The 19,656-nt window shown below is 44.0% G+C and overlaps 1 protein-coding gene across 2 annotated transcripts in view; it reads left to right on the forward strand.

Annotated features, from left to right (window-relative positions):
• Positions 1-19,656, forward strand: part of NIT2 (nitrilase family member 2) — a 46,369-nt gene that overhangs the window by 7,128 nt on the left and 19,585 nt on the right. Inside the window, exons 1-5 of one of the 2 annotated variants that reach the window (XM_077294142.1) lie at positions 4,219-4,316; positions 7,420-7,538; positions 8,566-8,686; positions 14,997-15,085; positions 16,209-16,302. In XM_077294142.1, the coding sequence (XP_077150257.1) occupies positions 4,238-4,316; positions 7,420-7,538; positions 8,566-8,686; positions 14,997-15,085; positions 16,209-16,302 (502 nt within the window). In that variant the 5' untranslated portion in view covers positions 4,219-4,237. Of the gene's footprint in view, positions 1-4,218; positions 4,317-7,419; positions 7,539-8,565; positions 8,687-14,996; positions 15,086-16,208; positions 16,303-19,656 lie in introns of those variants that run through there. The other variant, XM_077294143.1, reaches the window with a different exon arrangement.

Genomic DNA, 19,656 nt, shown 5'->3' on the forward strand with positions numbered 1-19,656 from the left:
AGCACCTTGAGGGGTGCAGTTTTTAGAATGGTGTCACACTTGGGTATTTTCTATCATACAGACCCCTCAAAATGACTTCAAATGAGATGTGGTCCCTAAAAAAAAATGGTGTTGTAAAAATGAGAAATTTCTGGTCAACTTTTAACCCTTATAACTCCCTAACAAAAAAAAATTTTGGTTCCAAAATTGTGCTGATGTAAAGTAGACATGTGGGAAATGTTACTTATTAAGTATTTTGCGTGATATATGTCTGTGATTTAAGGGCATAAAAATTCAAAGTTGGAAAATTGCAAAATTTTCAAAATTTTCGCCAAATTTCCGTTTTTTTCACAAATAAACGCAAGTTATAACGAAGAAATTTTACCACTATCATGAAGTACAATATGTCACAAGAAAACAATGTCAGAATCGCCAAGATCCGTTGAAGCGTTCCAGAGTTATAACCTCCTAAAGGGACAGTGGTCAGAATTGTAAAAATTGGCCCGGTCATTAACGTGCAAACCACCCTTGGGGGTGAAGGGGTTAAGGAGACAATTAAATGTGACCTTAAAGGGGTTGTCCTGTCCAAATCAATAATTCTGCAGCTACTCTGCGCGCTGGGGGGATTCATAAGTCTGTAGTAACACGGTGTGACAGCAGACTTATTGATTTGGACCACACAACCCCTTAACAGTCCATTGCTAAATTCATGGCCGAGCCAAAGGAAATCTGATCCGTCAATTGGACACTTGTCTATAACAAATTTCTCGGTGTTGTAAGGGTATGTGCACACGTAGAATGGTCCACTGCGTTTTCCTGCGGATTTATCGGCGATTTACCTCGGTTTTTGTGTGGATTCCACAGCGGTTTTACACCTGCGGTTTTCTATTATGGAGCAGGTGTAAAACCGCTGCGGATTTTGCACAAAGAATTAACATGCTGCGGAATGTAAACCGCTGCGCATGGGAAACGCTGCGGATCCGGAGCAAAATCCGCAGCGTGTGCACATAGCCTCAATGTTCAGGCTCATTCACAGGTCAGTATTTTTCACGGATAGAACTCATACTTAAGGTTTTTGGGGCTGCTCACATGTCCGTTTATTCTTGTGCACAAAACCATGAATGCCATCCGTGTGCCGCCCGTTCTATGAGGAAAACTGATACTGACCAAACTGATGAAAATCTGATCCAAAACACTGATAGACACCAGTCAAGTTTTTATTTTTTTTAACAGAAGAATCACTGACGTCTGAATGACACATTAATCACAACAATCGTCACATCTACTTTACAAGGAAAGCGCAAATATTACCAATAAAGAAGCAAAGTCACGGGTCAGAATCTTGTCTTCTTTGGGCGGCTCGAAGTGCTTGTTCTTTCTGGACGTCCTCTTAGTAGGAGTTAGGAACATATTGCACAATTTTGCCATAAAACCCTACAACCCTGGGGACCCTGTTAGGCCGGTTTCACACGTCAGTGGCTCCGGTACGTGAGGTGACAGTTTCCTCACGTACCGGAGACACTGACACACGTAGACACATTAAAAATCAATGTGTCTCTGCACATGTCAGCGTGTTTTCACGGACCGTGTGCAAAACACGGAGATTTTCAGTGTTTGTGGGAGCGTACAGATCACACGGACCCATTAAAGTCAATGGGTCCGTGTAAAACACGTACCGCACACGGATGCTGTCCGCGTGCAGTCTGTGTGCCGTGCAGGAGACAGCGCGTCCCCCCAGCGTGGTGCTGAAGCCGCTATTCATTTTTTCTCTCCAGCAGCATTCGCTGGAGAAAAGATCTGAAAAATCATTTTTTTTTTTTTGTGTTTAAAATAAAGATCCCTGTCACCACCCCCTCCCACCCCCTGTGCGCCCGCCTGCTGGAAATAAAATACTCACCCGGCTCCCTCGCTGCTTCCTCTCAGCGCCACAGCTTCTTCCTGTATGAGCGGTCACGTGGTGCCGCTCATTACAGTGATAAATATGCGGCTCCACCTCCCATAGGGGTGGAGCCCCATATTCATCACTGTAATGAGCGGCACCACGTGACCGCTAATACAGAAAGAAGCTGAGAGGGAGCCGGGTGAGTATTTTATTTCCAGTGGGCGGGCGCACGGGGTGGGAGGGGGGTGGTGACAGGGATCTTTATTTTAAACACACACAAAAAAAAATATTTTTCATATTTTCTCTCCAGCGAACGCTGCTGGAGAGAAGAAATGAATGGCGGCTTCAGCACCAGATGCAGGGGACAGCGCTTATCTCTAGCGCTGTCTCCTGCACGGTCCGTGTGGTACCCAGTCGGCACACGGCTGCCGCACGTGTGCCACACTGATGTGCCACGTGAGCACACGGGTAACTCCGGTACCTATTTTTCCAGTACCGGAATTATCTGGACGTGTGTGACAGGCCTTATAATAATTTGCACCAGGATCTGCTATCACTCCTATAAACGGACGCCATAACACTAGTGTGAACCGAGCCGTGTAGCTCATTGCCTGCGGCTGTGTCGGTAACACTCCCCGGTGCTCTACACGGTGATGCTTTCTGCAGATGATGGTCATAATTTGACCTTCTCTTGGTTTTTTTCATAAATGTCTGAATTTGTCACATTTCCTATTTCTTTCATTCAGTTCCATTGTAGTATCATGTATTAAAGCCGCCTGGTGCGGAATCCAAATTAAATCCTTATACTAAATCCTCCGTGTCAGAACGTACTGCACTTATACAAGATCCTGGTGACGGTGAAGAACTTCATAGACTGCGGTGAAATGTCGGCAAACTTTGACCGTCAGTAGTTGGTTAATAGATGATTGAGGTCGGGTAAAGATTAACGCTGCCCTGGACTGTAGTGATAGTGTATACGTTATTAAATTGCACAGTTACTTGTAGCCTTCTTTTTTTCTTTTTTTTTTTTTATTTATTTTTAAGGCTTCATTCAGACGTCCATATTTCCAGTACGTGTGATATCCAATTTTTTGACATACCCATTATAAACTATTCGCTGTATTTTTACACGTTCCATCTTTTTCTGGCAGCAGGGACAAGGTCCAATATTAGTCTATGGGTCCGGGAAAAGCTTTGTAATTATATTTCTTTCTTTATCCATCCATGAAAAACGTTTATGGTAAAAACGAACACACTGATGACACCGGTGCCATTTTTTCATGTACGTGTTTGAACACGGATGTGTGAATGAGGCCTTACATAAGGTAATTGTTTTTTGTTTTTGTTTTTTTCAGTTTGCATCTATTTATTTTTTGGCAGAAAAACAGGAACAGATTCCAGCAGAGTAAAAAAAAAGTTCATGTAAATCTCCCTTTAAGATTCAAGTAAAATCATTTTTATTAGGGTCTTGCTATTAATAAGGCGCTAGTACGTGCCTCTGTCAATACATGCAATGCAAATAAGCGAGCCCTATGCCTGTAAAAAAAAAAAGAAGCTTAGAGGGCACAACATTGGCTCCTTTTAAATGTATAGAGTAAGGCCTCTTTCAGACATTCAGGGGTCTTTTGAGTAAAATATACAATGGACGGCATTTCATCAGTATGCTGGATCCGATTGTCATCCATTTTTGGTCTATGTGTTGGTGTTTTCCATCAGCGTGGCATCTGTATTTTTCTCTGTATTTTTCTCGTTTGCAAAAAAACCCCAACACTATAACATAGTAACATAGTTAGTAAGGCCGAAAAAAGACATTTGTCCATCCAGTTCAGCCTATATTCCATCATAATAAATCCCCAGATCTACGTCCTTCTACAGAACCTAATAATTGTATGATACAATATTGTTCTGCTCCAGGAACACATCCAGGCCTCTCTTGAACCCCTCGACTGAGTTCGCCATCACCACCTCCTCAGGCAAGCAATTCCAGATTCTCACTGCCCTAACAGTAAAGAATCCTCTTCTATGTTGGTGGAAAAACCTTCTCTCCTCCAGACGCAAAGAATGCCCCCTTGTGCCTGTCACCTTCCTTGGTATAAACAGATCCTCAGCAAGATATTTGTATTGTCCCCTTATATACTTATACATGGTTATTAGATCGCCCCTCAGTCGTCTTTTTTCTAGACTAAATAATCCTAATTTCGCTAATCTATCTGGGTATTGTAGTTCTCCCATCCCCTTTATTAATTTTGTTGCCCTCCTTTGTACTCTCTCTAGTTCCATTATATCCTTCCTGAGCACCGGTGCCCAAAACTGGACACAGTACTCCATGTGCGGTCTAACTAGGGATTTGTACAGAGGCAGTATAATGCTCTCATCATGTGTATCCAGACCTCTTTTAATGCACCCCATGATCCTGTTTGCCTTGGCAGCCACTGCCTGGTACTGGCTGCTCCAGGTAAGTTTATCATTAACTAGGATCCCCAAGTCCTTCTCCATGTGAGATTTACCCAGTGGTTTCCCGTTCAGTGTGTAATGGTGATATTGATTCCTTCTTCCCATGTGTATAACCTTACATTTATCATTGTTAAACCTCCTCTGCCACCTTTCAGCCCAAGTTTCCAACTTATCCAGATCCATCTGTAGCAGAATACTAACTTCTCTTGTATTAACTGCTTTACATAGTTTTGTATCATCTGCAAATATCAATATTTTACTGTGTAAACCTTCTACCAGATCATTAATGAATATGTTGAAGAGAACAGGTCCCAATACCGACCCCTGCGGTACCCCACTGGTCACAGCGACCCAGTTAGAGACTATACCATTTATAACCACCCTTTGCTCTCTATCACTAAGCCAGTTACTAACCCATTTACACACATTTTCCCCCAGACCAAGCATTCTCATTTTGTGTACCAACCTCTTGTGCGGCACGGTATCAAACGCTTTGGAAAAATCGAGATATACCACGTCCAATGACTCACCGTGGTCCAGCCTACAGCTTACCTCTTCATAAAAACTGATTAGATTGGTTTGACAGGAGCGATTTCTCATAAACCCATGCTGATATGGAGTTAAACAGTTATTCTCATTGAGATAATCCAGAATAACATCCTTCAGAAACCCTTCAAATATGTTACCAACAATAGAGGTTAGACTTACTGGCCTATAATTTCCAGGTTCACTTTTAGAGCCCTTTTTGAATATTGGCACCACATTTGCTATGCGCCAGTCCTGCGGAACAGACCCCGTCGCTATAGAGTCCCTAAAAATAAGAAATAATGGTTTATCTATTACATTACTTAGTTCTCTTAGTACTCGTGGGTGTATGCCATCCGGACCCGGAGATTTATCTATTTTAATCTTATTTAGCCCGTTTCGCACCTCTTCTTGGGTTAGATTGGTGACCCTTAATATAGGGTTTTCAATGTTTCTTGGGATTTCACCTAGCATTTCATTTTCCACCGTGAATACCGTGGAGAAGAAGGTGTTTAATATGTTAGCTTTTTCCTCGTCATCTACAACCATTCTTTCCTCACTATTTTTTAAGGGGCCTACATTTTCAGTTTTTATTCTTTTACTATTGATATAGTTGAAGAACAGTTTGGGATTAGTTTTACTCTCCTTAGCAATGTGCTTCTCTGTTTCCTTTTTGGCAGCTTTAATTAGTTTTTTAGATAAAGTATTTTTCTCCCTATAGTTTTTTAGAGCTTCAATGGTGCCATCCTGCTTTAGTAGTTTAAATGCTTTTTTCTTTTTACTGTTAATTGCCTGTCTTACTTCTTTGTTTAGCCACATTGGGTTTTTCCTATTTCTAGTCCTTTTATTCCCACAAGGTATAAACCGCTTACAGTGCCTATTTAGGATGTTCTTAAACATTTTCCATTTATTATCTGTATTCTTATTTCTGAGGATATTGTCCCAGTCTACCAGATTAAGGGCATCTCTAAGCTGGTCAAACTTTGCCTTCCTAAAGTTCAGTGTTTTTGTGACTCCCTGACAAGTCCCCCTAGTGAAAGACAGGTGAAACTGTACAATATTGTGGTCGCTATTTCCTAGATGCCCGACCACCTGCAGATTTGTTATTCTGTCAGGTCTATTAGATAGTATTAGGTCTAAAAGTGCTGCTCCTCTGGTTGGATTCTGCACCAATTGTGAAAGATAATTTTTCTTGGTTATTAGCAGAAACCTGTTGCCTTTATGGGTTTCACAGGTTTCTGTTTCCCAGTTAATATCCGGGTAGTTAAAGTCCCCCATAACCAGGACCTCATTATGGGTTGCAGCTTCATCTATCTGCTTTAGAAGTAGACTTTCCATGATTTCTGTTATATTTGGGGGTTTGTAACAGACCCCAATGAGAATTTTGTTACTATTTTTCCCTCCATGAATTTCGACCCATATGGACTCGACATCCTCATTCCCTTCGCTAATATCCTCCCTTAAAGTGGACTTTAGACAAGACTTTACATAGAGACAAACCCCTCCTCCTCTCCGATTTTTACGATCCTTTCTAAACAGACTGTAACCCTGTAAGTTAACTGCCCAGTCATAGCTTTCATCTAACCATGTCTCGGTTATTCCCACTATGTCAAAGTTACCTGTAGATATTTCTGCTTCTAGTTCTTCCATCTTGTTTGTCAGGCTTCTGGCGTTTGCGAGCATGCAGTTTAGAGGATTTTGTTTTGTTCCAATCTCCTTGCTGTGGATTGTTCTAGAAATGTTCTTACCTCCCTTCTGAGTATGTTTTCCTGGGTCTTCTTTGTTCGAGTCTAATGTTTTTCTTCCCTTCCCCTCTTCTTCTAGTTTAAGCTTCTCCTATCCATTAAACAGTAAAAACAGCAGTTAGAGGACACACGGATGGCGTCTGAGTGCCATCAGTTTTTGTTTTGCTTTTTTTATGGGCCCATTCGGTTGATTGTGTGCGTTTGATTTGGAAATTGGATCAAACACCGTTCCCCCCAAAAAAAGAGAAAAATCAAGCATGCTGAAGAAATTGACTCCCGGATTGGATTTTTAGTTGCAGCATGCCGATTTATATTGTGGATTAATTGCAGATTTTTCCCATTGGAGAATTCAACTCTGCATTAAACCCGAATGTTGTGCATTTTGCTACAGATTACCTAGGAATCAGAAGCAAAATCTTCAAGTCCTGATAAGTTTATAATAAAAAGAAAACTTTGTTCAAAGTGCAAACAAATGCTTTACCCTTGTGTGGCAAATCTCTGTCCCCCCCTCCGGTCTCTGTACTCCCGGCCTCCGGTGATGAGGTCACACGTGATAACGTCACTGAGTGTACAGAGACTGGCGGGCGACCAAGGAGGCATCGCCACCAGAAAACCAAATAGTGCGTATAATGTTAGTTTAGGTAATCAGCAGCAACATCTAGATCAAGAACCGCCACACTTTGATGCAGATTTCCTCTGCCGATCTCACTGCGGCTTTCTCCAGATTTACTGCTGAAAGTTCAGTATGCGGGAACGTACCCCTAGTATAGTCAGCAGACCCAGTAAAGCATTGGCGCATAACATTGATCCTCTACTCTCCACTTCTTTCCCTAGAGTTTAAGCTGGCCTTGGTGCAGCTCCTGGTGTCTCCAGTGAAATCTGACAACTTGAAAAAAGCCTCTGAGCTGATCAAAAAGGCGGCAAAGCAAGGAGCGCAAATCGTGGCTCTGCCCGTAAGTGTGTTTGTGGACTCCATGGAATCTGTCTGGTTCTGGTTTCTCGTGTTCTGTCTCATTGGGATGAGTTCTATGTGAAAAACAGTAAATCAGAGTCCAAACCAATAAGCTCCACCAGTTAAAACCAACTCCATGCCAATCCTCCAAAATGTATATGTTATTAAATACTGGCATTCAGCATAAAATAGCAGTTCTGAAACATTTTCTTTTTTCTTTAAAAGTTATGTTCACGTGTCTAGTAATCATCCATTAGAACAGATCCAGCAGCAATCCATTGATAAAACAGTTGTGCAGACGAAACTGGATCCCTTTTTTTTTTTTTTAACATTGAAGTCTATGGAATATGGATCTGTTAAGTAGCCATCCGTTTTCTCCTATTTGAAAATGATCCTTGTTTTGCTTACTGGATCAGTTTCGAATGAATGATTACTTGAGAGTTCACATGTCCAGTTGTATCTGTTAAATATTTCTTCTTCCACCTCTAGTAAGGGGAAAAAAAACAGATCAGTTTCAAATGGAAGAAAAACAGATGGCTAGTTAACGGATCCGTTTTCCTAGACTTATATGTTAAAAAAAAAAAAAGTGATTTTTCAGGCGGCCAAAAAAGTTGTCTGTACAACTTTATCAACGGATTGCTGCTGGATGAGTTCTAATGGATGATTATTGGGCATGTGAACAGAGCCTAACTTTGTATTGTGCTGATCCATCTGTTTATTCCTACCTGGAAATGAAAATTAATCCATCGTATGAATCAATGGACAAAAGGGTGTTATCATTCCCTTTGAGAAAAGGGGGTCGTGTCTACACAATTTTGCTCTGGCATCACTGATTGGACAGTCTTTATACGGTGCATAGACACGCCCCCCAACTGGTAAAGCCCAGTTGTCAATTCCTAAATTCTAGGAGGACTACTAGATGAGTGGCACAGACAGCCATGTTACAGAGGCAGCCGGGGCCGAGCGCCCCAGATACCCCCCCAATGGTGACGCATGGGATAATAATCCAGCATTGTATCTATTCCCAGGAATGCTTCAATTCTCCTTACGGTACCACATTCTTCCCTGAGTATGCGGAGAAGATTCCTGGCCAGTCCACACAGATGCTGTCAGACGTCGCCAAGGAGTGCGGGATCTATCTTATTGGAGGTTAGACTCAATACAAAACCCAGGTTTGGTGATGTTATTTGTGGGGAGAATCTGTCATCAGCCCATCACTAATTAAACAGCAAAAAAAAAATAGTTAAAAACGGAAAAGAGGGATTTTTGGTTCTTACCTTAAAATCTCTTTTTTGGAGCCTTCATTGGGGGACACAGGTAACCATGGGTGTATGCTGCTGTCACTAGGAGGCTGACACTATGCAACTAAAGAAGAAGTAGCTCCTCCCCGGCAGTATACACCCTCCGACAGGCACCAGGCAACTCAGTTGATGCAAAAGTAGTAGTAGGAACAGGTAATATATAACTCAACCTATGTACCAACCCACAACAACGGCACGTTGGCCAACACGGTACAACTTCAAGGGAGGGTGCTGTGTCCCCCAATGAAGGCTCCAAGAAAGAGATTTTACGGTAAGAACCAAAAATCCCTCTTTCTTTCTCGCTTCATTGGGGGACACAGGTAACCATGGGACGTCCAAAAGCAGTCCCTAGGGCGGAATATTCTGCAGAAAAAGAGGAGTTAGGTCGGCCGGTCAGAAACCGCCGCCTGCAGTATCCTCCTACCCAGGCTCGCGTCTGCAGAAGCCTGAGTATGCACCTTGTAAAATTTTACAAAGGTGTGAATGGATGACCACGTTGCGGCCTTGCAAACCTGCGAGGCCGAAGCCTGGTGATGAACTGTATATAAACCCTATATAAACTGGTCTGACACACTATACAGCACTGCCCCCTGACAAAGCCTAGCGCGAAACGCGCGTTCGGGCGTGGACAGTGACCCCTGGTACTCTGCATGATGGGTAAGATTGGAGGATGTGGGTGGTGGTATCTAGTGCACGATACCTGCTTGCTATCTTGACGTTGGTCCTACTATAGGGTTTATGATAGGCACCCGCTGTCCCTCTCTTACCTTGGGTCTGTGACATGCACTATTTTGCACCTTACATATGAAATAACTGCAGTTGTACCTTTGGGCTATCACTGCCTTTTCAGTGCTTCTATTTTTGTTCCCTTATTGAATCGTTATTTATTTTTTGTTACTGTGTTGTTATATATATACGAATTTTTGTTCAATAAAAAGTATTTTTACATCCTTTTTACAAAAAGGTTTGGACGTGTACTCTGTGATACGCTTTACACATTGCTATGAGCGTGTGGAGTAGATCGCATCCTTGTTTGTCCATACTGGGCTGTATGTATTATATTTTGTTCTGTGTCTTCACAGCGACCATTGTGGAACAAATGGATTTTCTTGAGCGCGATAAAGCGTGGCTAACCCAGCTTGATAAAGTGTTCAGTGAGGGATCTGGAAGCACTGGTGATTTTAAATCTGGAGATACGAGTGGTCTCACTACTAAGTATAAGGAACTACTCAATAGGCGTACTCGCCTGTGGTGGAACAGGGCTTTCCTGGAACGATACATAGGGTGCGGTCTTATCCCCAAGGGACAACGTGTCCAAGTGTTTCCATCCTTTGTGGTGGAAGACCCTGAATTTATTAGACAATGGGAAGATGCCGCATCCCTATGTTCCAAAAGATTCATGGAATTGTTATCTAACTCCAATGATAAACAACTGAAGGAATTGGATGTTGAACTTAAAGTGATCCAGGATGAGCTAAATAAATGCCTCACGGGGGATATGGTAACGAAATTTAAAAGTGAGGTGGACCTGGCCCTCCAAAAATGGGAGACTGAGTTGGTACAAAACAAAAAAATACCAACGGGATTTGGCAGACCGCCAGCAGGAGCGTGTGTATAGGTGGCAGAAACGCACCTCAGGAAACAAGACATATCTGAGGAACCGGACAATTTCTATATCTTCAATGTCGTCAGTCGAGGACAAACCACAGAGTGCTGATAATTTGAGACCCTCTTGGAATAGGAGAGACCATGTGAGGAGCAATGACTGGAGGAGCGGGAAATCTAATAATAAACGTAAAATGACCAGCTCCCCTAAAAGTGATAAGAAATCAAAAACCAATAATTTAGAGGTAATCAACCTTTCCTCACATGTTCTCTCAGAATCACAAAAAGAGGTTCTCAAACTGGGTCTTTCATTCTCTCCATCTAACAGTTTCAACTTTTTCGTAGCATTGAAAGACCTTCATCTGTTTTCACGGAAGATCATTCTAAAGAAATTACATCTTCGGTCTTCCTCTTCCTCTGTGATAACTGACCCAACTGAATTAGAGGTATTACGGGACCTGGAGGCCCTTGAACAGGAGTCCAACTCAGCTGGGGTGAGTACTTCTCCACCTTACATATGAAATAACTGCAGTTGTACCTTTGGGCTATCACTGCCTTTTCAGTGCTTCTATTTTTGTTCCCTTATTGAAACGTTATTTATTTTTTGTTACTGTGTTGTTATATATATACGAATTTTTGTTCAATAAAAAGTATTTTTACATCCTTTTTACAAAAAGGTTTGGACGTGTACTCTGTGATACGCTTTACACATTGCTATGAGCGTGTGGAGTAGATCGCATCCTTGTTTGTCCATACTGGGCTGTATGTATGATGAACTGCCCAGGAAGCTCCCACAGCCCGGGTAGAGTGGGCCTTCACCCCCGACGGAGGCAGTTTGTCTTGAACACGGTATGCCTCCAGAACCGCCGAACGGATCCAATGAGCAATTGTGGACTTGAAGGCGGGGAGCCCCTTTCGCCGCCCTTCCGAGACGATGAACAGAGAACCGGCCTGACGAAAAGAGGCAGTTCTGGCGAGATAAATTCGGATAGCCCTGACCACATCCAACTTGTGAAGAGATTTCTCCAAGGGATGAACCGGGGAAGGGCACAAGGAAGGGAGGACAATGTCCTCATTGATGTGAAAAGCCGAAACCACCTTTGGTAGAAAGGAAGGAACCGGACGAAGAACCACTTTGTCCTGATGAAGGACTAGGAAGGGAGAACGACAGGATAATGCCGCCAGCTCCGACACTCTTCTAATGGAGGTGATGGCGACCAAAAAGGCCACCTTCCAGGATAGAAGCGAGAAGGAAATGTCCTGAATCGGTTCAAAAGGCGCACGCTGGATGAGGGCATCCAAAATGAGGTTGAGGTCCCAAGGCTCAACAGGAGGACAATAAGGGGGAGCTATATGAGCGATCCGCTGGATGAAGGTTCTCACCTGAGGCAGGGAGGCCAGGTCTCTTTGAAAAAGAATGGACAGAGCGGAAATCTGACCGTTCAAGGTGCTAAGGGAAAGACCCGAATCTAGACCTGCTTGAAGGAAACTGAGAAAAGATGGAAGAGAAAAGGTCATAGGAAACAGATTGTTGTCCTGACACCACCGGAAAAAGGCCTTCCAACACTGTGATAAATACACGAGGAAGCCGGTTTTCTCGCCCTTATCATAGTCTGGATGACGCTATGAGAAAAACCCGCGTCCTTCAGGACCGCGGCCTCAACGGCCATACCGTTAAATTCAGAGACCGAGAACTCGGGTGGAAGAGGGGCCCCTGCGAAAGAAGGTCCGGACAATCCGGAAGCCTCCACGAAACGTCCGATAGCATGTTCACCAGTTCCGCATACCAAGCCCTGCGAGGCCAATCTGGAGCTACTAAGAGTATGGGGACCCCTTCTGTCTTGATCTTTTTTACGACCCTTGGGATCAAGGGGAGGGGTGGGAACAGATAGGGCATCTGGAACTGAGTCCACGGGATCACGAGTGCGTCGCATCCGACGGCCATCGGATCCCGAGATCTGGAGACGTACTGGGGAACCTTGTGGTTTGCCCGGGAAGCCATCAAGTCGACGTCTGGGACGCCCCACCGCTGGCAAATCTGGCTGAAGATTGAGGGGAGAAGAGACCACTCGCCCGCCACGATGCCCTGGCGACTGAGAAAGTCGGCTTCCCAATTGTCCACCCCTGGGATGTGGACGGCTGACAGAGAGGGAACGTGATCCTCCGCCCAACACAGAATTTTTGCCATTTCTGCCATGACTTGTGTGCTGCGAGTCCCTCCCTGATGGTTTATGTAAGCCACGGCCGTGGCATTGTGTGACTGAATGCGGACCGGTTTCCCTGAAAGTAGAGACTCCCAGCGGATGAGGGCTAGGAAGATGGCTCTGATTTCCAAGAGGTTGATAGGGAGGCGCGCCTCCTGAGCAGTCCAGCGGCCCTGGGCCGTGAGGTGGAGAAAAACTGCTCCCCAACCTTGGAGACTGGCGTCGGTGGTGATCACCTGCCAGCGGGGAGGGAGGAATGACCTCCCGCGCAGCATGGAGGTGGACAGCGCCCACCAAGAGAGAGACTGTTTCACTCTGGGGGAGAGGCGAAACGGGCGATCCAGGGAAAGTGGATTCCTGTCCCAGGCCGACAGAAGGGCCAGCTGGAGGGGACGAGAGTGGAACTGGGCATAGGGGACCGCTTCCATGGAGGCGACCATCTTTCCCAGAACCCTCATGGCAAGACGGAGAGACGGAGGATTCGGGCTCTTTAGTGCCCTGACCCCTCGACGAAGAGAAAGGAACTTCTCTTTGGGAAGAAAGACCTGAGCCAGAGAGGTGTCGAATTCCATGCCCAGGAACTCCAGCCGCTGAGTTGGAATCAGGGAAGACTTCTGGTAAAAAGAAAAACCGGGAACTCCTGGCCGCAATACTGCCAGCCGCCACAAGAGGGCGCTCAAGCGCCAAAAGAAGGAGGAAAAAACAAAAACCGGGAGACACAGAAAAGAATGGCAGGTGCGCTGCAAGTTTAAATAAAAAGGAGGGAAAGAATGCCGGCGTTATGTGAAGCCCTTTCCCCACGGTTTAGCGCGTCCCAGCGCCTGAAAATGCGACCCTCTACCCTATCAAAAGGGAAGCCTGGTAGGATATATGGAAATCGCTGCCGGGCAGGGTGGGGGAAGGAAGGGGGGCGGGGCTTTGTTGATTGAAGATCCCCCTACCTGAAGATGAGGAAACATCAGGATCCCTGGAAGATGGAGGGTCCTGGAAGAAGTCCTCCTTCCCGCGCCACGGACTCTCCGACGCAGAAGACGGCGTCGACCCCTAACCAGGGGCAGAGGGTCACTGGATGTGACCGCCGTCTTCCTCTCAGCCCACTCCGAGGAGAGGGATGAGGAGGGGATACGGGCAGGACTGGCCACCGAGGAAGAAGGTCACCCTGATCACCCGAATGGGTGACAGGGGTCAAGGTCCTGCCCAGCGGGTCAGAGAGGGTGCGAGGTGGGTGATGCCACACTGCTCCCTCGGTTGCTCAAAGTGGGGAAAACAGGGTGAGAAAACTGCACCCTGTTACCCTGAAGAAAAAAAAGTCTAAAAAAGAAAGGGGAAATGATTAAAAACAAACAATAAATCCCTGTAAAAGAAATGCGGATCTGGTGTTAGATCCAGGTCCGCCTCCTACAGACACTAAGAAAAAACTGAGTTGCCTGGTGCCTGTCGGAGGGTGTATACTGCCGGGGAGGAGTTACTTCTTTATTTGCATAGTGTCAGCCTCCTAGTGACAGCAGCAGACACCCATGGTTACCTGTGTCCCCCAATGAAGCGAGAAAGAAATCAGTATTTTGGCAAGATTGCCCCTGCTCTCCCAAACTGCACAGCTCCAGGACCACATTGGCTGAAGTGGAATGGGTTTGCTTGGCATGCTGCACTAGTGGCTGTGATCACTCCTTGTTAGATAGCTAATTACATAGAGTAGCTTGTCCTATGCGTCACTATCTAGCTGATATGATGTAGTCGGGCTAGCCCCTCAGCAGGAATCGTGCTGTTCTCTTCCGGTCAGGCTAACCTCTTGGCAGGTGTGTGCGGTCGTGACCATTGGCAGTGGTCCCTTCAGATGAGGAAGTGAGCAGCTCTGGGTCTAAACTAATACCCCTTTAATCATGAAATGATATGGATTTGGCTCTAGGCTCATGGAAAGGATGACAATGGGGTAACATGGTACAGTGCTGTGCAAATTAATTGGGACAAAGCATTTTTAAGTAAAATCGTAAGTGGGTTACCAGTCAGTGATTCAAACCAGTTTTAATATATAATAAATAAATCTTGGTCAACTAGCCAGTGGAAAAAGGTAATTTTCAGAATTAGTATGTAACAGTGCATTATAACATTTTATTTTTTTGCTTTGTCCCAATTAATTTGCACAGCACTGTAGATAAGGGGTGGAATGGAGATGTGGACGCTTACTGTGTGTGTTGTGCTTTTTCCTGACATTATATATTTATTAGAACATGGGACGTTGCAGCGTCCACATCTCATCTGTTACCTACCCTACTGGTCACTGTACTGTACGTGTCATTAATAAGGTTATGTCTAATTATGTATATGTCTAATTATGTATTTCTTCTGTAGGCTCCATTCCAGAAGAGGACTGTGGGAAATTGTACAACACTTGCACAGTTTTTGGCCCAGATGGTACATTGCTGATCAAGCACAGAAAGGTAATGGAGTGTCACCATGGTACATATAGCAGCGGCCTCATTGGCTGTTCACTATAAATGATTCACAGAATCTACTTCATTTCCCTTTTTTAGAAGCTTAATTAATATAATCAACACAGAATCTGACACTTTATAGTAGTAGTGAATTCACAGCCACATTAGTCTGGGTTTATACAGGAACTTTGGTCACAACACAGGTCACGCAGCTGAAGATCGCTCTGTGCTGATGCTAGATCTCCGCGTAGTCCAGGTGAATGAGGTCTTCTTGCAGCCCTTAGGGTACAGAGACAAGCCAGTCATAAAGTCACACAGTCGGGTTTTTATGACCTGCTTCTCGCGGTACCCTAGGGGTTGCAGTGCGACCTCATTCACCTGCTAGATCGCAGCGCAATGCGTAAGCACGTAGCGATCTTCTTCCGCACTGCCTGGGTCACCACCAGATTCTCCATAGAGGCCCAGCCTTGGGGTAGTTCAGAGCTCCCTGACTTATTAAATTCAGTGGGATCTGTCTATATGCAATGTGCTTCCCCCAGGCAGCTGCATTCAGCAGGGTTTTTATCATTTATAGGTCACCCATCACCAAATATTTTAATAAAATAAAAATATTAAACTCACTTGCTGTAAGGCAATAAAAAGCAATAAAAATTGCATATTGTATGTGGCATTCATTCTTTGTGGATATGGTCCAGGGGACTCAGGAACTTCTCAAAATGTCCTGTTGGGCCACATCGCACATCCACACACACGCCACACAACGTGAATTAATGATGCAGCTGCCGGATGATGTGCACTTTCCAGGCCTCTCCTGTGTCCCAGATTCTGCACTGTACACCCTGCGACCTGCAGTGCAGAGCCACAACGCTTCACATGGTGACTGGTCTGCACGTGCACATGTCCAGGGCTGCAGGTGAAGCTGGAAGCAGATGATAAAAATGCAGTGGGGCCATCTGTTATATGGCAGCCCGTATGTGTGAAAGCCTTTATAGTTCATGTGCAGCTCCGAGTATTACACTTGCAGCCAAAGTAACAAATCTGATTTCTTCTTTTTATTTTTTCTGTTTGCAGTTAGATTTCATGAAATTTTACTTTCTACTGCATTTCTCTTTTTCTTTGGCCTCCACAGATCCACTTATTTGACATTGACGTACCTGGGAAAATCCGTTTTCAAGAGTCAGAAACACTAAGTCCTGGAGACAGTCTTTCTGTATTTGACACACGTACGTGAGCACAGAGGAGTAATGCAATGTAGAACTAGCTCTCCTCTCTAGGTTCCAGGTGCCAAACATTTTGCATCATAAGACCTCATTTTTGCTGTGTAGCTAAGGTACTTGGGTGCATGGTGCTGCAGGTTTCTATCTTGTCCACCTCAGTATCCAGATATATAGTAGATTGTGATTCTATGGTAAGCCTTGTAGGAGCAAAATAGACATCTCTCAAATCCTATTGCTCAAAAAATTGTCTGGCAGAGACTTTCCAGTGACTTCATTCTTTTCTATGGTCAGACTGTTGAGCAGAGCAATGAAATATAAATCTACTGCAGCTAGACCCCAACATAGGATTGTCAGAGGGCAAATGTGCTTTGTGATTGGGAAAACAGGTGATGCCACGAAGAAAAGTGATGGCGTTACTGGAGGATGCCATGGGGAAAAGGCCTGTTTCTGCAGCTTCACCCTCCATACAATGGGTGGGACGGGACTGTCATCCTGCAAGGAGAACCAGTGGACCCCATCATTCTGTGCATTGTGTGGGTCACCGCAGTTGGACCTTGATCATTCAAGAATTGATGGCAACTCCTGATAGGCTGCTATTCTCTCTTCACTTGTTTTACACAGCTGGCAACTTTATGTCGACCTGTGAAACACTTCCCCCATTGTCCTTGATGTATATTTATAATTTAACCAGAGCAAACCTTCTCTACAAACACTTGTTGAAAGTTATGTAGTTGGATGTCAGCAATATGAGAGGGCTTTAAAGCTTCCCAAACTTATGGGCTACTCAAATTTTGCTTTAATCTCTACAGTACTATTCAAAAGTTTGGATACCCCCTGTTCATGCACTGGTTTTCCTTGTTCTTATTGGAAGGTGCACATTGTAAATTCAGACTGATGGCAGCAAAAGTGAACACATATGGAGACAAATATTGTAGAAAACATGTGAACCAGAACATTTGTTATACCGTACATTCCTCACTGGTCTCTCCTATTACTCAGATGATAGCTTTACAGCACCTTGCAATCTCTGAAGCATCTTCATCAGGTCATCACCTGGAATGGCTTCCAACAGTCTTAAGGCGATCCCAGTGGTGTTGAGCACTCGTTGGCTGCTTTGCTTTAATTTTAGTCCAACTCGTTCCTTTTTTAAATCAGATAATTTTTTTTTTATTAACTGTAGTCAAGTTGACGAACAGACACAATTGTGTCAAAAAGGAGAATAAACATGTTTACAAAAAGTTTTTGAAACCGTTCCCCCCCCCCCCCTCCCATAAAGCCTCTATAAACAAGAATAGGACAATAGCATACATTGCTTACATAATAAAGCCACATTCCCTTGGAATCAGTTCCTCTCCATCCACGGTTTCCAAAGTGTTTCAAAGGTTTTCACACTTTCCCTTTTTTCATAAATACCCTTTTCCATATTAATAACCATATCAGACTGTCTATAAAATTCCTGCTGAGTCGGCAGTACCTCACTCAACCAGTGCCTGGCAATTAGCTTTCGCGCAACATACAATAATCTAGCTATGGCCACTTTATGATGATTTGGAACTCTGATCTCTTCCACATCCAACTCATTCCTAACCATCTCTAATGAGTTGGGATCAAATGATTGTGGAGGACAAGTCTCCAAAGACAAGATGCATGACCATTCTCCAGGACAAGATGCAGCCTCCATCCCTCTTCTTCTTGGTCACATAGCCCTTTTATAACATGGAAATCTGTTTTGGGTCATTGACCTGTTCCAACACAAATAATGGTCCCTAAGTGCAGACCAGATGGGATAGCATGTAGTTGCAGAACGCTGTGGTAGCCATGCTGGGTAAGTATGCTTTGAATTTTGAATAAATAACCAACGGTTTCCAGAGCAGCCACACATCACACTTCCCCCTTCATGCTTCACAGTGGGTACCACACATATATAAACCATTTGCTCGCCTTTACTGCATCGCACAAGCACATGGTGATTGGTACCAAAAATCTCAAAGTACAGATTTTCACTGATCTAATGTCTGATCTTTGTGGTGTTTGACCCAAACAAGTCTCTTCTTCTTGTTCATCAGTGGCTTCTTTGCACCAATGAGACCATAAACCCCTGCTTCTCGCAGTCTTCGCTGGACTGTTGTCCATGATTTATCGGAGCTCTTAACTGAGGTTCTGTCAAATTGCAGTTTCTCAGGCTGGTAACTTTGATGAACTTATCATCTGCAGCAGAGGTCATTCTTGGTCTTCCTTTCCTGGGGCAGTTCTCATTAGTCAGTTTCATCATAGCGATTGATGGGTTTTCACGACTGAGGACACCTCTAAGATTCTATCAAATTTCTGGACTGACCTACAAGTCTTAAAGTAATGATGGACTGTCATTTATCTTTATTTAGTTGAGTTCTACTTGCCATGTTGGGTCATTCCATGTCAAGTGAACCAATGATTTTTACCACTATATTTTTAATTCTTTTGAGATTTTGTTATTTGGTAATAGTGTGTGAGAGAATGCAAAATGTGAAGAAAAAAAAATTCTAGATTTTTTTAAATTTTTTTATTGATTTTCAAAGTTCGGAAAAAGTGCGAATTTCGGTGTTGCCTGCCTTTACATTTCTCCCCATAACTCAGGCTAGAAAAGAGATAGAGAAACAAAATAAACACCATTCTACTCAGAACTGTACAGGCTTTCACCAGATATCTTTAATAATATTTTACCTATGTGAATGCAAGCGCAAAACTTTAAAACGCATTTCCAAAAAAAAAACATTTAATTTAAAAATGTCAAAAACTGCACATGTGCCTGCTATACTTCTATTCACATCTGTACCAAAACACAAGCTGGGATCGTGATGGGATCAAATTTTAAAAAATAAAACTATTACAGTGTCAGTTCAAAAATCTTGATTTCAGGTCTGTTCAGCTTGTGGTGTAGAAGTGTGGGGTCCATATTTACCAAATAATCCATGATTGTTAGATATTCCTGTATTATTTTATTATGTTAGAGTTAGAAGCAGGAGAGGACAGAGGAGAAAGCTTTGTTAGGGCCCAACCTGAGATTGAACAGGGGTAGACGGTGACTGCAGAGCAGATGACCGGCCGGCAGCTCCAGCCTCCAGAGGCCATGTTCACACCAAATCTGAACACCCAGGCACCTCCTCAAATGGAGGGAGAAACATATTCTTAACATCCAGTTCATGTATTGTACAAACCAGGACTACGAAGAGAAGGAGAGTTTGTGAAAACATCGGTTACAGGAAGCAGAACCCATCACAGGGACTCGGCAATACCGGACTGTCATCCCATGTAGTGGAAATAAAGACAGTGACGTCCATGACGTGGTAGAAGGCGGCACAAGTTCGGCCATGGATGACACAA

This window comes from Ranitomeya variabilis, chromosome 3 (genome assembly GCF_051348905.1).
Source record: "Ranitomeya variabilis isolate aRanVar5 chromosome 3, aRanVar5.hap1, whole genome shotgun sequence".
Classification (NCBI taxonomy): Eukaryota; Metazoa; Chordata; class Amphibia; order Anura; family Dendrobatidae; genus Ranitomeya; species Ranitomeya variabilis.